The sequence below is a fragment of the Engraulis encrasicolus genome, chromosome 10, assembly GCF_034702125.1.
Source record: "Engraulis encrasicolus isolate BLACKSEA-1 chromosome 10, IST_EnEncr_1.0, whole genome shotgun sequence".
Classification (NCBI taxonomy): Eukaryota; Metazoa; Chordata; class Actinopteri; order Clupeiformes; family Engraulidae; genus Engraulis; species Engraulis encrasicolus.
Window position 1 is genome coordinate 522,111 of NC_085866.1, and position 22,500 is coordinate 544,610.

At 44.6% G+C, this 22,500-nt stretch overlaps 2 protein-coding genes across 2 annotated transcripts in view; one reads left to right on the plus strand and one right to left on the minus strand.

The window, feature by feature from the left end:
* LOC134456478 (kelch-like protein 12) overlaps nucleotides 1–22,500 on the plus strand; it is a 41,941-nt gene that overhangs the window by 6,482 nt on the left and 12,959 nt on the right. The window contains exons 4-7 of the mRNA XM_063207841.1: nucleotides 2,308–2,525; nucleotides 10,690–10,839; nucleotides 14,381–14,495; nucleotides 22,149–22,255. Coding sequence (XP_063063911.1) covers nucleotides 2,308–2,525; nucleotides 10,690–10,839; nucleotides 14,381–14,495; nucleotides 22,149–22,255 — 590 coding nt within the window. The remainder of the gene's footprint in view (nucleotides 1–2,307; nucleotides 2,526–10,689; nucleotides 10,840–14,380; nucleotides 14,496–22,148; nucleotides 22,256–22,500) is intronic.
* Nucleotides 16,839–21,342, minus strand: LOC134456477 (zinc finger MYM-type protein 1-like). The gene is made up of 3 exons (XM_063207840.1): nucleotides 19,339–21,342; nucleotides 19,110–19,212; nucleotides 16,839–17,825 (listed from the first exon to the last, which is right to left on the minus strand). Exons 1-3 carry the CDS (start codon nucleotides 20,853–20,855, stop codon nucleotides 17,298–17,300), a joined length of 2,148 nt encoding a protein of 715 aa, XP_063063910.1. The 5' UTR covers nucleotides 20,856–21,342; the 3' UTR covers nucleotides 16,839–17,297.

Here is a 22,500-nt window from a genome sequence, read left to right on the forward strand (position 1 = left end):
GGCTACACCAGTGTTCTATTTAGTGGTGGGCCGTTATCGGCGTTAACGTGCTGCGATAATGTGAGACTCTTATCGCGCGACAAAGAAAATATCGCACGTTAATCTATTCTCAAAATATGGATTTGGGGTTTGGGTATGCCCGTCACCATAGCGTTTAATTGACAGACGCTTTCAGACTGTGCTCCAGTCGTTTCTCCTCTCCACCTGCTGCTTCAGCAGACCTACTAAATATGAAGTGTTTGCATGCTGAAAACATTAATCCCTCTGCCGTGGTAGGTGTTGTTTGAGTGCTTTTTCATAAGTGGTAGACTAAAGAGACGTGATTGTTTGAGGTGAAGCATAGAGAGACGTTATTGTGTGAGTGTGAGTAGGCTACCAGCCCGACATAGCCTACATTTCCTCACGCATTGCATGGAAGACATAGCCTAAACAACTTCCAGAAAACTTGCCTGTGCCATAATTGCAAAACATTCTGTGTGTGATATGCATTTTGAAGATTGTCAAACTGAAACTGTCAATGTCTACTCTCACTGAATGTTTGTGTTGCAATCGCGCACATTTGCGACTCAGTGAGATATGCTCATGTCAAACGGTAATATTCCTCGCGGTTGTCGCGCTTGATTTATTTTTTTGCAAACTGAATTCATTTCGAGTTGTAACTCCTCTTCTAACTCTGAGAACTTTTAGACCAAATCGCCGTGTGCCAGTGCTGCAGGTTCTAGATAGGCAGTAGCCTGGATTTGCTGGGGGCTGCTGTGCCTACTGCGCGCAGAGCTCCTCCCTCCCTTAAAGGAGCCGCTGCTCTTTTTACTAGTCAGTGGCAGATTCTCTCTCTCTCTCTCTCTCTCTCTCTCTCTCTCTCTCTCTCTCTCTCTCTCTCTCTCTCTCTCTCTCTCTCTCTCTCTCTCTCTCTCCATTAGAAATGCTGAATTGAATTGCTGAGGTAATTTTGTTTAAATAGCCTAAATGTTTGATAGATTTATCTGTATTTGCCTCTACAACTTATAGAACGCTGTTCATTTTGAAATTTCAGTATTTTATAACTGGAAATGCTTCCTAACATATTGGACATTCTTTACACATATTGCAGTGATTTTTTGTCATCACCAAGTATCAACATAACCATTTTTTGAAGATGAGATGCATTTTGGAAAAAAAGATGAGCTCTGGTCTAATGCGCCATCTGTCTTAAGAAACCCCAAGGTTTTTTTTTCGGCATTATTTCGCTAGCGTGCCTATTCTGAATGAGCCATTTTGATATAGATTAATCTAGATTAATTTCATAATTACAGTGAGATTAATCTAGATTTAAAAAAATAATCTATGCCCACCCCTAGTTCTATTGCTATGGCTACACCAGTGTTCTATTGCTATGGCTACACCAGTGTTCTATTGCTATGGCTACACCAGTGTCAGTGTTCTATGGCTACACCAGTGTTCTATTGCTATTACTACACCAGTGTTCTATTGCTACACCAGTGTTCTATTGCTATGGCTACACCAGTGTCAGTGTTCTATGGCTACACCAGTGCTCTATGGCTACACCAGTTTTATTTTGTTATGGCTACACCAGTGTTCTATTGTTACACCCGTGTTCTATTGCTATGACTACACCAGTGTTCTATTGTTATGGCTACACCAGTGTTCTATTGCTATGGCTACACCAGTGTTCTATTGCTATGGCTACACCAGTGTTCTATTGCTATGGCTACACCAGTGTTCTATTGCTACACCAGTGTTCTATTGTTATGGCTACACCAGTGTTCTATTGCTACACCAGTGTTCTATTGCTATGGCTACACCAGTGTTCTATTGCTACACCAGTGTTCTATTGCTATGGCTACACCAGTGTTCTATTGCTATTTCTACACCAGTGTTCTATTGCTACACCAGTGTTCTATTGCTATGGCTACACCAGTGTTCTATTGCTATTTCTACACCAGTGTCAGTGTTCTATGGTATGCTATATGGCCTGTCAGGACAGTCACCACACCACACCGCATTGCATTGCATTGCATTACTGTCTGTTACATGAAATTAACTGTGTAAGAAATCCCACCATAGTGCCTTCCCTGGTCCTTCATTGTGATTGGCTGGGTTGGCATTCCAAGCATTAGTAACTCTGGTGTAAATTAACAGCATTCCAAATGAATATTCCACAGACATCTAACTTGGTAGCGAGAATCTGGTGCAGTTGGGTTCGCACACTCTTTAGGATTTTTTCTTCTTTAAGTTCTTTTGTTTATTCATTCAAATGCACGCCTGTCTAACGGTGTGTGTGTGTGTGTGTGTGTGTGTGTGCTGCAGGTGTGAAGCGTGCGTGTTGTGACTTCCTCAATAGTCAGCTGGACCCCTCTAACTGTCTGGGGATTCGTGACTTTGCGGAGCTGCACACGTGCCTGGAGCTGCGGAGCGCCGCCGAGCTCTTCAGCCAGAAGCACTTCAGCGAGGTCGTGCAGCACGAGGAGTTCATGCTCATGGGCCAATCAGAAGTGGAGAAGCTCATCAAGTGTGACGAGATACAGGTGGGGACTGGTGGGTGTGTTTGTCTGTGTGTGTGTGTGTGTGTGTGTGGTTTGTGTCTTTGTGTGTGTGTGTGTGTGTGTGTGTGTGTGGTTTGTGTTTGTGTGTGTGGTTTGTGTCTTTGTGTGTCTGTGTCTGTGTCTGTGTCTTTGTGTGTGTTGTGCAGCACCAAGAATTTATGCTCATGATACATATTGTATGTGTAAAGATGATGTGTAAAGTTCCACAAAGTAATCATATAGTTCAGCACGAAGGGACTCGCACACTTCTGATTCTGATTTTGGTAACACTTTCTATGAAGCCCATATGTATAGCTTATTATGAGTGCATTTATAACAAATTATAATGCGCATTATAATTACTTACAACACATTGCGACTACACCCACGATGTTTCATGATGTTTTATGTTAACAATTATGAATAACCATGAATCTAGGTTAAAATGCTTTATAAATCTAAGGGTGTTATGAATGCTCATGACTGGCTATAAACAACAGGCTGCCTGATGGGGCTTATAGTACATTATGAGTACCTATACCCCCCTATGCACAGACCTAGATGATAAACTGTTATAAGGACTCATAAGATGCTATAATGTTCCATGTGAGATCATAAGTCGTCAATGTGTGCTCCAAGTAAAGTGAAGTTCATATGGATGCATCTATAATGCACTGTATAATACACATCTATAATGCATCATAATGTACTGTAAGCCCCATCAGGCAGCCTGTAGTTTATATCCAGTCATGAACACTCATAACACCCTTGCATTTATAAAGCATTATAAACTAGATTTATGGTAATTCATAACTGTTAACATAAAGCATTATGAAACATCGTGGGTGTAGTCATAATGTGTTGTAAGTAATTATGATGCGCATTATAATTTGTTATGAATGCACTCATAATGCGCTATAGATATGGGCTTCATAGAAAGTGTTACCCTGATTTTTAATGCCTGAGGAGGAAAACAGACAAGAGAGCACAGCATTGGTTAACATTTCCTCTTTTCTTTTCCCCATGCATTAAAAAGTCTGTAATTTTGGAACTCATACACCACTGATGCTGATGCAAAATTATATTTTTTTTGAATGTAATTTTGCTTCATGGGCATCAGTGTTGTGAGAGTTTCTTCGTGCTGGACCACTTGAAAGGCCCGACACTGAAGAAGGTTAAAACTGAAACGTCTGCCAGGCAATAAGGCACAACACGTATGTTGAGTGCTGTCCTGTCCTGTTCTCTTTATTCCACTTGAAAGGCTGCCAGTGTATTGGGGCCAGTCTCTACCTGCACACACCCACACCATTACAATCCCCTTTCATACACGCACACACACACACACACACACACACACACATACACACACACACACACACACACACACACACACACACACACACACACACACACACACACACACACCCACACCATTACAATCCCCTTTCACACACACACACACACACACACACATACACACACCTATAGACACACACACACACACACACACACACACACACACACACACACCTATAGACACACACACACACACACACACACACACACACAGAAAACATTGGCGTATGTATGTGTGTGTGTTAGGGAAGGAGGGAATGCCTTAAAGGGCAACTCCTGCCAATTTCAATGTGCTGTTGTATTGCTCACGCTACCCTTGACTTGTCAGTACCCGGTGACGCCGCATTTTTTGGCTCAGCCCTTTCCGAGATATGAGCTATTCTAATGGGGGCAACTTTTGTTTACATTTCAAAAAAACATTTTTATTTATTCCCAAGAGCATGCAAAAGGTTATGCAACATCAGCAGACAGCTAGCAAACAGCGATACCTTTTGGGAAAATATTTGGAGTAGGCCTATGCTCATTTAAAAAAAAATGTAAACAAAAGTTGCCCCCATTAGAATAGCTCATATCTCGGAAAGGGCTGGGCCAAAAACTGCGGCGTCACCGGGTACTGACAAGTCAAGGATAGCGTGAGCAATACAACAGCACATTGAAATTGGCAGGAGTTGCCCTTTAAGGCTTCCTATTCTTTGGGACCTTCCTGTGTCTAGTTAAGCACACACACACACACACACACACCTTTGGACTATAGACACACCTATCTAACACACACACACACACACACACACACACACACACACACACACACACACACACACCTGTAGACCCACCTATCTGACACACACACAGCTATTAGTATTTGAGAGGATTTATGTGTCTCCCTTGTCTGCATATTCTGGGATGTCAGTTCTGGTGGTTGTCATGGATACGCCGCACCCTGTCATCAGCCCAGGCCATAATCACCCCCCTCTGCCTCTCCCAGATCTGAACTCCCCACTGCACGCTTCCCAAACTTTAGCAGTGGGGACCTCCTTTTGGACTTGACAATATTTTTCTGAGCCCCCCCCCCCTCCTATAGCCTCAGCCTAGCAATGGATTCCTAGCAATATTAGCAGATCAACTATTAATGGAGAATCTAGCAATATTAATGGACAAAAAAATGCCAAATATACATTGCTAGACTCTCCATCAATAGTTTATCCGCTAATATTGCTAGAAATCCACATGACAGCAAATACATCTGTTAGCTGTTAACCTGTGGATTTCCCATTTCTATGCAATGTCCCTTTTGACCGCGACCACCCTTCAGTACCTCCACAACCCCCCCTTCAGTACCTCCACGACCCCCCCTCCGTACCCCCTTCAGTACCTCCACGACCCCCCCTCCGTACCCCCTTCAGTACCTCCACGACCCCCCCTCCGTACCCCCTTCAGTACCTCCACGACCCCCCCTCCGTACCCCCTTCAGTACCTCCACGACCCCCCCTCCGTACCCCCTTCAGTACCTCCACGACCCCCCCTCCGTACCCCCTTCAGTACCTCCACGACCCCCCCTCCGTACCCCCTTCAGTACCTCCACGACCCCCCCTCCGTACCCCCTTCAGTACCTCCACGACCCCCCTTCCGTACCCCCTTCAGTACCTCCACGACCCCCCCTCCGTACCCCCTTCAGTACCTCCACGACCCCCCTTCAGCACCCCCGCGACCCCCCTTCCGTACCCCCTTCAGTACCTCCACGACCTCCCTTCAGCACCTCCACGACCCCCCCCCCCCCCTTCAGTTACCTCCACGCCCCCCCTTCAGTACCTCCACCCCCCCCTTCAGCACCTCCGCGACCCCCCTTCAGTACCTCCACGACCCCCCTTCAGTACCTCCACGCCCCCCCTTCAGTACCCCCCCCCCCCCCCCTTCAGTACCTCCACTGCCCCCCTAGGGGTCCCGGCCCCCGGTTTGGGAACTACTAGTGCATGTTTTTGCAGCGCTCCCCTTGCAAGGTTTTACACCAGGGGTGCCCAACCATTTATAATCAAGAAATACCTTTTGAAGTTGAAGGTCTGTCATTATCTACCTGCCAAGTCAAATTCAAGGCTCTTCACTAAGTGAAGATTTCCTGCCTCTCTCCTCTCTTCTACTTAGTGAAGATTTCCTGCCTCTCTCCTGCCTCTCTCCTCTCTTCACCAAGTGAAGATTTCCTGCCTCTATCCTCTCTTCTACTTAGTGAAGATTTCCTGCCTCTCTCCTCTCTTCTACTTAGTGAAGATTTCCTGCCTCTCTCCCGGCTCTCTCCTCTCTTCACCAAGTGAAGATTTCCTGCCTCTCTCCTGCCTCTCTCCTCTCTTCACCAAGTGAAGATTTCCTGCCTCTCTCCCGGCTCTCTCCTCTCTTCACCAAGTGAAGATTTCCTGCCTCTCTCCCGCCTCTCTCCTCTCTTCACCAAGTGAAGATTTCCTGCCTCTCTCCCGTTGATGCACCAGATGATAAAGCAGAAGCGCGAGGAGCTACCCTTTTGTTCAAATTCAAGGGTGTCAGTCACCAGTATAGAAAATTAAGTTCACAGTTATGATCAAATTGTTTTTTTAGTACTTTCACCTTGTCTGTCTGTGTGTTTTAAAAGTGTGTTGAATATGTTTAGAAAGCAGTGCAGTACTGATAGTCGTATGTAGAAATAATTTAATTGAAAGTTTTACACAACTGAAATAATTTAAAAAATGATTAACATTTGGTAGGCCTATATAAATGATATGATGAGCTTCATTGAATGCCTGTCATGGTACAAAAATGGCTGAAATATTCACCATTTATATCAGATTATTGGTAGAAATTTGCGAGAGAGAGAGAGAGAGAGAGAGAGAGAGAGAGAGAGAGAGAGAGAGAGAGAGAAGAGAGAGAGAGAGAGAGAGAGAGAGAGAGAGAGAGAGAGAGAGAGAGAGAGAGAGAGATGGAGAGAGGTGGAGAGAGAGAGAGAGAGAGATGGAGAGAGAGAGAGAGAGAGAGAGAGAGAGAGAGAGTGATTGTGTTGGTTAACACACCTGTTAAAAAGAAAGGTGACTGCTCCTTTATGAAGAGAGAGAGAGAGAGAGTCATTGGCTTGGTTAACACACCTGTTAAAAGGGTGACAGCTCCTTTATGAAGATTAGTTTTTCATCTCTGCTAGAGAGCGGAGGACTGAGGTCATTTTCCTCAGAATGTGAGCAGGAAACAGCTCGACTTGAAGTGAATTCCCCGCATGTCCCCTTGCAAACATTTCCTTGACACGTGGCTAGCGATGTACACACGGTTATCAGGATCTGGGCATATCTCTACTACTCCCATCTCTCATGCGTGTACATGTTACATGTTTGCACACATTTCCAACTTCATTGTCCTTGCGATCATTTCCTGATGCCCTTCCAGCGAAAGGGAGTTTTTCCTCACCCCTGATGCCACCAGGGGCCGCACCTGAGCGCCCAATCTCAGTGTGACTATCTATGACTTATGATAGGCCCAGCCACTATGGACCTTACACCTCTAGGAATCCTGGTCCTAACCTACGTTGACCTTATGACTTCACAATCTCTATCCATCTCTTCTTCCTCTACGTTCCTGCTATTTCTGCCTCTCCTCTCTACCTCTCCTTTTAAATCCATCTCTAACAATGATGTTTTTTTCCATTTGTTAAGCACTTTGAGTTACATGCCTTGTATGATACAGTGCTATACAAATACTATTATTATTATTATTATTATTATTATTATTATTATTATTAATATTCCCTCATTCGGTGTTCCCACACTACCCACACTTGAGGAGATCCACCATACACGCTGCACAAACAGAGCATTAAACGTCCTTAAAGATCACACACACCCTGGTCACAGGCTCTTCCCCATGCTACCATCTGGCAGGCGCTTTAGGACTCTGCGTGCCCGCACTACGAGAATGAAGGACAGTTTCTATCCTACAGCCATTAGACTTTTGAACTCAATACATCACCTGTGCCCACTCAATACTTCAGGACTCTCTATACAGTGAGATGCATATGGACTTTTATATATTATTTATTAAACTGTTAATATGTCTTTTATTTTGTGGGCATCTGTGGATTGCTCCCTCTACTCTACTCTACTCTACTCTACTCTACTCTACTCTACTCTACACTGCTCTACTCTACTCTACTCTACTCTACTCTACTCTACTCTACTCTACTCTACTCTACTCTACTCTACTCTACTCTACTACTCTACTCTACTCTACTCTACACTACTCTACTCTACTCTACTCTACTCTACTCTACTCTAGTCTAGTCAACTCTACTCTACTCTACTCTACTCTATACTACTCTATACTACTCTACTCTACTCTACTCTAGTCTAGTGAACTCTACTCTACTCTACTCTATACTACTCTACTCTACTCTACTCTGCTTTACTCTACTCTACTCTACTCTACTGTACTCTACTCTACTACTCTACTCTACTCTACTCTACTACTCTACTACTGAACTCTACTCTACTCTACTCTACTCTACTACTGTACTCTACTCTACTCTACTCTACTACTCTACTACTGTACTCTACTCTGCTCTACTCTACTCTACTCTACTGTACTCTACTCTACTCTACTCTACTCTACTCTACTCTACACTACACTACTCTACTCTACTCTACACTACACTACACTACACTACACTACACTACACTACTCTACTCTACTCTACTCTACTCTACTCGAATCTATTCTATTCTATTCTACGACTCTCGCTACATTTTGCAAAGTTTTAAACTTTTAATGTTCAAGTAGCATGTTATGCACCCAGTGTGTACACGTTTGTAACTTTGTATGTGTGAAATGCTGTGAGAATTGTGCAACAATGCGTCTGTGTTGTGTGTTTGAAGTATTTGTGTGTGTTTGTGTGTGTGTGTGTTTGTGTGTGTGTGTGTGTGTGTGTGTGTGTGTGTGTGTGTGTGTGTGTGTGTGTGTGTGTGTGTGTGTGTGTTTGTGTGTGTGTGTGTTTGTGTGTGTGTGTGTGTGTGTGTGTGTGTGTGTGAGTGTGAGTCTGTGTATTTTTCAGATTGGACCCTTGTGTGCCAGAGTTAGGCTGCGTCCCATTACTACCACTTCCACTTCCACTTGAACTTCACCTCGTTTGGAGTGAAATTAAAAAGCAAGTCATTCCCTCGAGAATAAAGAGAAGTCGAATTTTCCCCTAAAGATTGGGACAGACTTCAGGTGATTACGTAGAGCTACTCAAATACACATAATCTAATAAAATATCTTCCTCCAATAGGTCTACTGTTTCATTCAATTATTATAGGCCTATTTATTTACACAGCAACGTATGGACCGTTTGTTGTTTTCACCAGGAAAGGCCAGTGTCAGCGAGTTCTGGATCCAGTCCACATCCACCGTTTAAAGCCAGGGAATAAGCCACTCGTGTTGTGCCCCTATGGGACAAGACACTGCATTTATCAATAAATCGTTCTCAATCATACTGTAAATTTGCATTTGTTGGTGTTTTTGTAAACATGGAATATAATCCGCATTTATTTGTGAGTCATTTCATATCTGCATCTGATTTCTCAAATGCAAGGTAAGCTATTAGCCAATACCACTGCCATCAGTGCCAATAGCTAAAGCCAGCTAATTAGCGAACTCTTTTGTACATACTGCTCCGAAGTGAGGAGATATTGCTCACAATGTGGGCTTTAATCCGCAACTTTGTGAGTTATTTCATGTTAAATGCTTCTAATTATTTGGCAGAAGCAAACTTTTCCAACGTAAGCTACCCTTAACTGTCCATAGCAACCGTTAGCTACCGCTAATTGTGCTAAGATAACTAGCGAACACTAATGTAGGCCAACCAGCGAATTAAAAGTGATGTTTTTTTCCTGTGAGGGGGTTTGTTTTGTCTTTATGGTATATTTTTGTATGTTCTATGTTTTATTTTCGAATAATATTCAAATAGTGGCCATCTATTTCCAAGTAGTGAATTCGCTGTTCCTCTGCTAGGACGCCATGTTTTTTGTTTTTGCTTTTGCCGGTGGGGTTCGCACAGCATTCTGGGTAATGCATTCTTTCACTCGGTCTTTAGGGTGGGTCCTACCCCCACTCGGTCGAAGTGGAATTTTAAGTGTATTTTTTGCACTTTCACTCGCCTCCCTAAGAAACGGGACACCCTACACTTTCACGGGAACGCGCAAAAGCGAGTGTTAGGGGTCAAAACGAGTGGAAGTGGTAGTAATGGGACGCAGCTTTTGTCTGACCAGAGGGTGTGTGTGTGTGTGTGTGTGTGTGTGTGTGTGCGTGTGTGTGTGTGTTACCTAATGTTTTCAGCGTGTGTGTGTGTGTGTGTGCATCCTGGGGGTGAAATTGTGAAATGGAAATTATTGGGAAAGAAGGATTTGCCTTGTCTGACAGAGCACATGATCTCTGTGTGTGTGTGTGTGTGCGCGCGTGTGCGCGCACGTGTGTGTGTGCCTGTGTGTGTGTGGGCCACAAGTTGGTGCAGTGAGGCTTGTGTGAAGGGAAGCCTGATTTGGGGTGATAAGCTGAAAACATACTCTGCACACTCTAATGGAATACTGTGTGTGTGTGTGTGTGTGTGTGTGTGTGTGTGTGTGTGTGTGTGTGTGTGTGTGTGTGTGTGTGTCTCTAGGTGGACTCTGAGGAGCCTGTGTTTGAGGCGGTGGTTAACTGTGTGTGTGTGTGTGTGTGTGTGTGTGTGTGTGTGTGTGTGTCTAGGTGGACTCTGAGGAGCCTGTGTTTGAGGCGGTGGTTAACTGTGTGTGTGTGTGTGTGTGTGTGTGTGTGTGTGTGTGTGTGTGTCTAGGTGGACTCTGAGGAGCCCGTGTTTGAGGCGGTGGTTAACTGGGTGAAGCATAACCGTAAGGAACGGGAGCCGTACCTGTCACACATGCTGGAACACGTACGCATGCCGCTGCTCACGCCACGATACATCACAGACGTTATAGACGCAGAGGTGAGACACACACACACACACACACACACACACACACACACACACACACACACACACACACACACACACACACACACACGTACGCATGCCGCTACTCACGCCACGATACATCACAGACGTTATAGACGCAGAGGTGAGACACACACACACACACACACACACACACACACACACACACACACACACGTACGCATGCCGCTGCTCACGCCACGATACATCACAGACGTTATAGACGCAGAGGTGAGACACACACACACCCACACCATCACACAGACGCTAAAGGTGGATTCATACTTGCCGTGACTGGCGCTAGCCTCCTTCATACTTCACTCGCGACCTCACTCGCGCCGTTACGTGACCCAAAATGACGTCACACGCCGTGGCGCGAGCTGACGTGGCGCGAGTTCGTGCACCCCACATTTTTTGTAACTTGTCGTGCGCCACCAGCGACCATGCAGGTAGGCAGACAAAGCAGGAGTTGCGAAGAGAGGCTACAGCTACTGTAGGCTACTACAGAATGGATCCTGCATCATTTTGAGGATAATAAAATGTCCTAGAGAGTTATTTTATCTTCTCTCTTAAATGTTGTTCAGTGAAACAATTGTTTACTTTGTTCAGAAGCACGTTGTGTTCGGCGATCTATTTATAAATTCTGCCGCCAGAACAATGCTCTCACATGGTCTTGGAATGATCTGGCAATGTAGGCTACAACAAAAAATATATGTTTCAATGTGGTAGGTCACAAGTCAGACGTTCAGTAGCCCTACAGCAGCCGTGTTTGGCTTTCTATTTTATACATCCGTAGAACTCACGCTGCGAGTTGCGAAAAATACTGCCGTTTCTCTCATGAACAGCAGAGGGCACTTCCGACAATGCGAGCGAAAGCCTGTAGGGCGCTTTTGAAGTATGAATAGTCTGGCGCAAGTGATGACGTCATTAATGGTTCTCGCGCCAAACGCGCCAAAGTGCGCACGTGAAGTATGCAGAGCCCTTAACACACACACACACACACACACACACACACACACACACACACACACACACACACACACACACACACACACACACACACACACAGGCACGCATGCCCCTGCTGACGCCACGATACATCACAGACGTTATAGACGCAGAGGTGAGACACACACACACACACACACACACACACACACACACACACACACACACACACACACACACACACACACACACACACACCATCTCACACACACACACGTACGCATGCCCCTGCTCACGCCACGATACATCACAGACGTTATAGACGCAGAGGTGAGACACACACACACACACTCACACACACGTACGCATGCCGCTACNCACACACTCTCACACACACACACACACACACACACACACACACACACACCCTCTCACACACACACACGTATGCATGCCGCTACTGACGCCACGATACATCACAGACGTTATAGACACAGAGGTGAGACACACACACACACACACACCATCACACACACCAACACACACACACACACACACACGTGCATGCCCCTACTGACGCCACGATACATTACAGACGTTGTAGACGCAGAGGTGAGACACACACACACACACCAACACACCATCACACACACACACACGCACACACACACGCACACACACACACACACACACACACACACACACACACACACACACACACACACACACACACACACTCGCATGTACAGCTCAAGTTCTGTCTTGAGTGTCTGGCAGATTAGAAGAAGAACACACCACACCCACATAATGATTTTACAGGAACAGACGTGTGTGTGTGTGTGTGTGTGTGTGTGTGTGTGTGTGTGTGTGTGTGTGTGTGTGTGTGTGTGTCTGTGTGTGTGTGTGTGTGTGTGTGTGTGTGTGTGTGTGTGTGTGTGTGTGTGTGTGTGTGTGTGTGCTTCTCTGAAAGGGTGTAGTTGCCAACGGCAGTGGAAGAACAGGACGAGAAACACTTTTCACACACACACACACACACACACACACACACACACACACACACACACACACACACAGTAGATCAGGAGACACACACAAACGGATTAATCTTAAATCTTAACATTATTTTAAGAGGATTACAGTATAATATATCAAAGGGATTAACATTATTTTAAGAGGATTACAGTATAATATATTTATAGATGATTACAGTAGTGTGAGCGTCCTGTGGGGTGACATGTATGTCAATGTTTGTGAACGGGCAGCTGCAAGGCCAACTACAAGGGTCTCAAAGTCTGGCTCCTAACCAGTCAGTACCTCAGTTATTGGAGAGTGCTGTGGAAGTTTAAGGTGACTCTTAACCTCTTAATATGTCTTCATATTGCAATCGTTCTGTCACGCAATGCTTAGGTTCATTTTATGGTGTCCTGTGGTGTGACTGCTCTTATAGGAGGAAAAAAAGGGTTTTTTTTATAAATGAAAACACATATTAAGATTAAACACAATATCATTATCAAATTAGCATGAGCTCAGATGTCAGTCATGTATACAAAAGGATTAAAATGGCCATAATGCAGTGAATTCCCTGTGGTGTGACTCAATTTTCCTGCGGTGTGACATGCCTATGCTATGTGTTGATGCAGGACACATTTTCCCAAAAATGGCAAAAATAAGGTGAAATTCCAGACCACTAAGTGCTTTATTTTTTTCTATTTTTTTTCCAATTTTTATCCATCATTTTTTTCAGGAATTTGAAAAACTTTTTTTTTTTTTTTTGCGTTACGCCCTTAAACGTCAACCACCCATATGTAAGATTCCTTTTGTGCATTTAGAAATATAGTCTTATATCTGATCGAGGTCTAGTACCTACATGTACTTAGTGTCCATGACAACATTGTCAATGTAAGGCTTAAAAGTGCACTAAGATTTTTAGTTGTTTATTTCCAGAATTCATGCTGCCCATTCACTAATGTTACCTTTTTCATGAATACTTACCACCAGCGTCAAATTACAAGTATTCAATATGACTGGAAAAATTGCACTTTTCATACATGAAAAGGGGGATCTTCTCCATGGTCCGCCATTTTGAATTTCCAGAAATTGCCATTTTTAGCTGCAAAAATGACTGTACTTGGGCCATACTAGAAAATATTAGTTTATTACTTAGTAAACTTTCATGAAAAGGTCAAATTTGGCAATAGGCAGCCCAGTTTCAATGAGCAGCATAGTTGCAGTACCTTTTTGACCATTTCCTGCACAGTGTCCCTTTAAAAACATGCTACTGTTATACATCTTGTAGATTAGTCATAGTGTGTGTGTGTGTGTGTGTGGGGGGGGGGGGGGGGGGTGTTATAATGTTTGTATAATCATTGAATGTGTGTTTAATCTGTGTGTGCGTGTGTAGCCTCTGTTTCACTGCAATCTTCCCTCTCGTGACTTAAGTTTGTGGACATAATACAGTAATGTGTGTGTGTGACAGTGTGATATACATTACGTGTGTGAATGTGTGTGTAATGTATATTATTTTGTGTGTGTGTGTGTGTGATGTATATTCTATGTGTGTGTGTGTGTGTGTGTGTGTGTGTAGCCTCTGATTCGCTGCAGTCTGCCGTGTCGTGACCTGGTGGACGAGGCCAAGAAGTTTCACCTGCGACCCGAGCTGAGGAGCGAGATGCAGGGGACACGCACACAAGCACGCCTAGGTACACACACACACACACACACACACACACTCACACACACACACACACACACTGAGGAGCGAGGTGCAGGGGACACGCACACAAGCACGCCTAGGTACACACACACACACACACACACACACACACACACACACACACACACACACACACACACACACACACACACACTGAGGAGCGAAATGCAGGGGACACGCACACAAGCACGCCTAGGTACACACACACACACACACACACACACACACACACACACACACACACACACACACACACACACACACACTGCGGAGCGAGATGCAGGGGACTAGAACGCAAGCACGCCTAGGTACACACACACACACACACACACACACACACACACACACACATACACACACACACGCACACACACAAGCACGCCTAGGTACACACACACACACACACACACACACACACGCACACACTGAGGAGCGAGATGCAGGGGACACGCACACAAGCACGCCTAGGTACACACACACACACACACACACACACACACACACACACACACACACACACACACACACACACACACACACACACACTGAGGAGCGAGATGCAGGGAACACGCACACAAGCACGCCTAGGTACANACACACACAGACACACACACACACACACACACACACACACACACACACACACACACACACACACACACACACACACATACTGAGGAGCGAGATGCAGGGAACATGCACGCAAGCACGCCTAGGTACACACACACACATACACACACACACACACACACACACACACACACACACACACACACACACACACACACACACACACATACTGAGGAGCGAGATGCAGGGAACACGCACGCAAGCACGCATAGGTACACACACACACATACACACACACACACACACACACACACACACACACACACACACACACACACTGAGGAGCGAGATGCAGGGAACACGCACGCAAGCACGCCTAGGTACCAGTGATGCGCGGGTCGACGAAAAAATAACCCGCAACCGACCACTTCCACTGCTGGCCCGGACCGCAAGAAATATTATGGGAAAATGTTGACCCGCCCATCTTCTCGACCCGCTTAAAAAAAAGTAGCTGTTGGTCTCGATCAGGGATGGGCAACTTTCTTTTCTTTTTTTTTTAAAATGTATTTTTAGGGGCTTTTATGCCTTTATTTGACAGGACAGTCGAAGATGGTGACAGGAAGTGAATGGGACAGAGAGACAGGGGAGGGTCGGGAAATGACCCCGGCCGGACTCGAACCGGGGTGCCCGTGGGTGGGCATGCAAGCCCAAATGTGGGGGGTGCAAGGTGCACTTGGTTGCTCACTGACTGGTAAGAATAGAATACTCTGTACTCAGTACTCTATTGGCCAACAGTATAATTGCAACAGATTCATTCAATAGTCCTTAAAAAAAAATATATATGGTCTTTTTTTTTTTTAACTGGGCCTACTGTTTTTATCTAAGGGCCACACTGAGTGAGGAGGCGGGCCGCATGTGGCCCCCGGGCCTCCAGTTGCCCATCCGTGGTCTAGATGAACATCCTAGCGTCATTAGCAACGCACAACGGACCTTAGGCTACTCTTATGCATTTATTTTTAAGTTGTAAGATTGCTTGTATGTTTATGTTGACAAACTAGCTCCGCTTCAGCATTCAAAAGTTAAATTAAGACTCATAAGAAAGAGACCGTCAATAAGCATGGTTCACCTCCGAGGGTGCGGTAGCCTACACTTTGGAGCGTTCACAGAAAATGCTGAGGTACAGATCTGAGTTCGCTTAAATGGCTGAAAGGGACCAGCGAAAATACCCAGGCTAGTGACAATGGCACAGCACCTTGCCTTTACCTTCGCTCGGTTTGGTAGACTACTCCTCTGTAGCTTACTTTTCCCAAACAGAGATTGGTTTAGCTTCTTCCTGAAGTTCAGGAACAGGTTGTCACGCAGCCAAGATTGGCAAGACAGTAGACTACCCTCAAATCCTTCACCACTAGAAGCGGTTAATTAGGGAATTCTTTGTTAAAATAAACAGGGCATAGTCTTTTTTTATAACGGTGGGTATAGCCTACAACATTTACCGGGGATAAATGGATTATTGGTTCTTTACAATGCATCATCTAAGATTAGAAGAGTTGTTTGAATGATAATTTGCGCTAAACAGACAAGCGGGAGGAGCTTAGTGGCACAGGGCAGCGCAGGTTGCGTTTGTGGTTCGGGTGGCACGACTATCTTGGCCTAACTCCTTGGCTAAGATAGTCGTGCCACACAAACCATTATTACCCCCTTTCCTTAAATCAGGTTTCAGTGCATGGGTCTCTGTTCCAGTGGCGGCTGGTGACAGAAATATTAGGTAGGGCACACTTTCAGCTATGAAATTAATATTGCGACTATTCCCTTGCGGGGGGTCTGGGGGCCCCCCCCCAGAAAATTTTGGATTTCTAGGATGCAATTTCCTGCATTCTGGTGTATTTTGGGGTAACCTGTTCAGCTTGACCTGCTCAAGACAGTGCATTCAAATAACTATTGAAAGAAACACAGGTAGTCAGAAAATTAGAAATACAAAGTGAAAATTTTATGTAATGAAAAGTGGATACATTTACATGTATTTGATGTATTCGGATCACACACACACTCTTTCTCTCATTCTCTCATTCTCTCTCTCTCTCTCTCTCTCTCTCTCACTGACTCTCTCTCTCTCTCTCACACACACACACACACACACACACACACACACACACACACACACACACACACACACACACACACACACACACACAAACAAAAGTGCTTAAATGCTTAAGTGCTACTTGTAGAGGAACTTGGCCCTTCTCTCTTTTAAATTTGAAAATGTGTCAATGACTTTAACGTTAAAGTCAGTCATCTCTGTCACTATGGCCCTCTCCATAGACAGGGTAGCCAGTGCGTTGAGGCGATCTTGCGACATTGTGTTTCTCAGGAATGTTTTCACTCGCTTAAGAGTCGAGAAGCACCTCTCTGCTTCTGCTGTCGTCATTGGTGTGGTGACAAGTATTTTCAAAAGGGTTACCGTCTCTGAAAAAAGCTCCCCCAAGTTGTTCTCCATAAAGAATTGGAGGAAGTCCACCGCACCACTACACGCTCTGAATTCCTCGTTGCTGTAGAGGAGTTCTAGCTCTGTCTTCAGCCTGCTGCTGTCAAGGACAGGGTAAGCCTTCACTGTGGTTTTAAGAGCCTCCTCTGGAAAATCCACTTGATAATCTTCAAACCGATCGCACTGCAGGAGGGTTGCACAGATGAGATGGTCTGTGAACTGGAACCTCTCTCTGGTGTGCCCCAGGATGGTATCACAGACCTAAAAAAACAAAGGCATTCAAGAAATGGGTAAAAAGGCACTTGGTTTTTAGCATGTCTATGATTGGCCACTAGATGGCAGCAGTGTATAAGACATTGTCTGCTAATGGAGTTTGTGCACATGAAATGCTGGTAATTAGGCCAGCTGTTTATAGCCCAACTGGTTTACAACTTTGATCAAATAGTAAGCTTTAAAAAAGAAACATGTGTAGCATGTCTGTTTAAAAGGCTACACAAGTTAATTGTGTTATTAATCCATTGATATAGTTGTGTTTTAATTAAGAAAAGAAACATAAATGAGTATGTATAGCACTTGGTTAATAAGTAGGCCAGTGTAATTGACCATCAGTACAATAGAGCAAAATTAAAGCCTTCCACATCACTTGGAGTAATAAATATATAAATAGCAATAAATAGCAATTCTGAAGTGCACCCTTAAAAAGGTACAATACAGTATATGGGTGGGAGACGTGACGCCTTGTTTTTTCATAACATTGGTTAAAAATCTACAAAACTGTTATTTTTCCTTTAAAAAGGAATTGTAAAAACTTTTGGTAACACTTTACGTAAAGCCCACATTATAAGCGCATTCATAACAAATTATAATGCCCATTATAATTACTTATAATGTATTGTGACTACAGCCATAATGCTTCATGATGCTTTATATTAACAGTTGTGAATCTAGCTTATAATGCTTTATAAATCCAAGGGTGTCATGAGTGCTCATGACTGGCTATAAACTACAGGCTGCCTGATGGGGCTTATAGTACATTATGAGCACCTATACCCCTCTATGCACAGACCTGGATGATAAACTGTCATAATTATCATCAATGTGTGCTCTAAGTAAAGTGAAGTTCATATGGATGCATCTATAATGCACTGTATAATACACATCTATAATGCATCGTAATGTACTATAAGCCCCATCAGGCAGCCTGTAGTTAATATGCAGTCACGAGCACTCATAACACCCGTGGATTTATAAAGCATTATAAGATAGATTCATGGTTATTTGTTACTGTTAACATAACACATCAGGAAACACATCATGAAACATCATGGGTGCAGTCATAATGCGTTGTAAGTAATTATAATGTGCATTATAATTTGTTATAAATGCGCTCATAATGGGCTATAGATATGGGCTTCATAGAAAGTGTTACCAAACTTTTTTTTTTTTTTTGGCGTTACGCCCTTAAACGTCAACCACCCACATGAATGTATATAATAAGTTATTTCTACAAGGCTTTTTTTTATACAAGGCATGCTTTCTACTCACTTCAGCTGCAATTCGTTGGTGATCCTCTGAAGAGAGAGCCACACGTTTTCTTGATTGCAGGGATAGACTGCTGTGCTCCACTGTCATGGCATGGAGAGAATCTCTGTGAAGGGGAAGTAAGGTGTTTGTTTAATTCGTTTATTTTTTACGGCTTTCATTATTTTTTAACTGATGTTATTGAAGCAGAAAACCATAAAATAATGTATCTAAAACCAAATCAAATTAGTACCTGATCTTCTGTATGTCCTCCTGGAATCTTTGGATGCATCTCTTAATGTACACTGAGTCGATGCTCCTCTTCTGTAGCCTGGCATAGAGAGTGTCTACAAGGGGCATGATCTGGTGAAAAAGTTGCAGGAAGAACCTGAAGTCTGGGTCTTCCAGGATCCTTGCATATGCTCCTGCCTCTCTCACGGTGATTTCATCGAAGTCTCCCGAGTCTCGTATGGCATGGAAACATTTGATGAGATCCTCTCTGTGTTCAAACACCGTGTTGACAGCGCGGCTGTGAAAGTTCCACCTGACCTTGCTGGAAGTTGGCAGCCTGCGGGAAACCATTTCATCCAATACACTGGTCCTCTTGGGTGATCTTGAAAAAAAACTGGCAAAGCCACCAAGGTCCGAAAAAAAGTTCCTTACTTTAGAAATGTGACTGGTGGCTTGTTCCATGATCAAGTTCAACTGGTGCGCGTAGCAGTGGATGTAGTGCGCATTTGGGTAGTCCTCTTTTATTCGCTTCTGAACACCACCAGTGGCACCTCTCATTACGCTCGCTCCATCATAAGCTTGGCAGATGAGTTTTTCTTTTTCTTTTTGATCGGGAAGGATTATGGAAAGGCGTTCTTTCAGCTCTGTGGCAATGTTCACGGCTGTTGATGACTGCAGGGGAATGAATTCGAAGAATCGTTCCTGCACGTTCATTTTGCTGTCGATGTAACGCAGCACTAGCACCAGTTGGGTCACGGTACTAATGTCCGTTGTCTCGTCGGCCTGGATGGCAATGAAATCACTGTCCTTAACTTCTTTCAGAATCTGCTCCCTCACCACGGAAAACATGCAATCGAGCAGTTCGTTCTGTATCGTTTTTGAGGTGCCTTTAAATACAGTTGCTGTCTCCAAGTGCTCTTTCAGTGTGCTGTCAATTGAGGCAACAAAGTCGACCAAGCCGAGAAAGACGCCTGGGTTGTTTGAGTCCGCACTTTCGTCGTGTCCACGCAACGCCAATTCAAATGCCCCACAGAATTTTACACAGTCAATTATTCGTGACAAAATGTGCCGATTCTTTGTCACTTCCTCGTTATGTTTTCTAATTCCAACTCTGTAGCCTTCATCAAGCTGTTCCCGGATGCTAAGCCTTCCGAACAGGCGTAGCTTCAAGCTGTTGTCTAGGTGGCTTCTGCTGCTTTCGTGCTTTTTACACTTCTCCCCCAGGTGTTTCAAGTCCGTCACCCCAGATGTCACCCAACAAATGTCTGTCCCAGGACTTTGAAACAACAGACACGGGAAGCAGTACAGGGCATTACTCACTTCGCATCCCGTAAGCCAATTCCAGCGACCATACACACTGGAAGAAAAGGTCCTGACGTACGTCCTTCCACGATCGGTGGTGCTCTGGCTGATGAGGAGCTCAGGACAGTCAGGTCCAAGGACTTTCACCCTCTTCTTATCTTCGTCAGAACGACGGATGAACGGATATTGCTTCAACAAAGCCACCGAATTTTCCTTTGCTGTTAACAGTCGGGCCATCTTAAAAACAATCGATACTTAAAAATCTCTTCACTTTCACGCAAGCTTCTTCAAGGCGGGTAAATCGTAGTTCTAGGCTAGCTAGGTTGACGTCTGATTGACAGGCCATCTCGAACACTCGTCCAATAACACAACAGTATACAAATAGAATGCGATATAATTGGCCGGGTCGCACATGTAGTGCGCCCAAAGACCGAAGGAAAAAATGGCCAATTAAAATGCTTTATTCATAACGTTCTGCAACATTACTTGTCATTCTAGCATAGACACTTGCTTTGTCGGCGCCCGGGAGAGGGCGGGCCCTCTGTCATTCTACCGGATTGCAAACAATATCATGTTAAAAGTCGATTCCGAATGGGCAGCTTAGTGCGTTTTTATCGGAAACAAATGATACGGTTTCTCAATAGAAGTAATGATAATATAATGCAAATTTGATGGAAATTTTGAACGGAGGGGCGGCGCCCGTGCGCCCTTAATACAAAAACCGCCACTGCTCTGTTCTAATGCTTCACAACAGTTGCTCCAGTTCTAGTGAGTGACCTGTTCACGTGCGGCATGGTGCTTTCTGAGCTATCTGTTGTTTTCTACACCACAAAGCAGGGGCAATAGGCAGAGCATACATGAGTGCAATTATTGACGAAACAAAACATGGATCAGTTTAGGAGAACGATTTTTCTGGCTTTGACGATGCCAAAATCGGGTCGTCTGAGATTGCGATTTTCAATTTTTCAGCCCTACTGTATAGCCTAGGTGTTCTATTTCGACCACGAATACACACAAATTAGTCTACAGCTGTGGAGGAAATGAATTCATCTAGTGCAGACGGAGCCAGTCATCAGAAGGTTGTGGATCCGCGTCCCTGCACGTGATTCCATGATCGGTTTGACACAGGAAATGAAAACAAACTCTGCAAGCAACACAGGAGCGTCATACCATTAAAATCGTATAAGAAAAAAATGTATAGACCACTGTGTGTGTGTGTGTGTGTGTGTGTGTGTGTGTGAGTGTGTGTGTGTGTGTATAATGCATCTGTGTGTGTGTGTGTGTGTGCGTATATAATGTGTGTGTGTGTAGGTGCCAAGGAGGTGTTACTGGTGATTGGGGGGTATATAATGTGTGTGTGTGTGTGTGTGTGTGTGTGTGTGTGTGTGTGTGTGTGTGTGTGTGTGTGTGTGTAGGTGCCAAGGAGGTGTTGCTGGTGATTGGGGGTATATAATGTGTGTGTGTGTGTGTGTGTGTGTGTGTGTGTGTGTGTGTGTGTGTGTGTGTGTGTGTGTGTGTGTGTGTGTGTAGGGGCCAAGGAGGTGTTGCTGGTGATTGGGGGGTTTGGTAGTCAGCAGTCTCCCATTGACGTGGTGGAGAAATACGACCCCAAGACACAGGAGTGGAGCTTCTTACCGGTGGGTACACACACACACACACACACACACACACACACACACACACACACACACACACACACACACACACACACACACACACACACACACCCTAAGACACAGGAGTGGAGCTTTCTACCGGTGGGTACACACACACACACACACACACACACACACACACACACACACACACACACACACACACACACACACACACACACACACACACACACACACACACACACATACAGTGCCTTCAAAAAGTC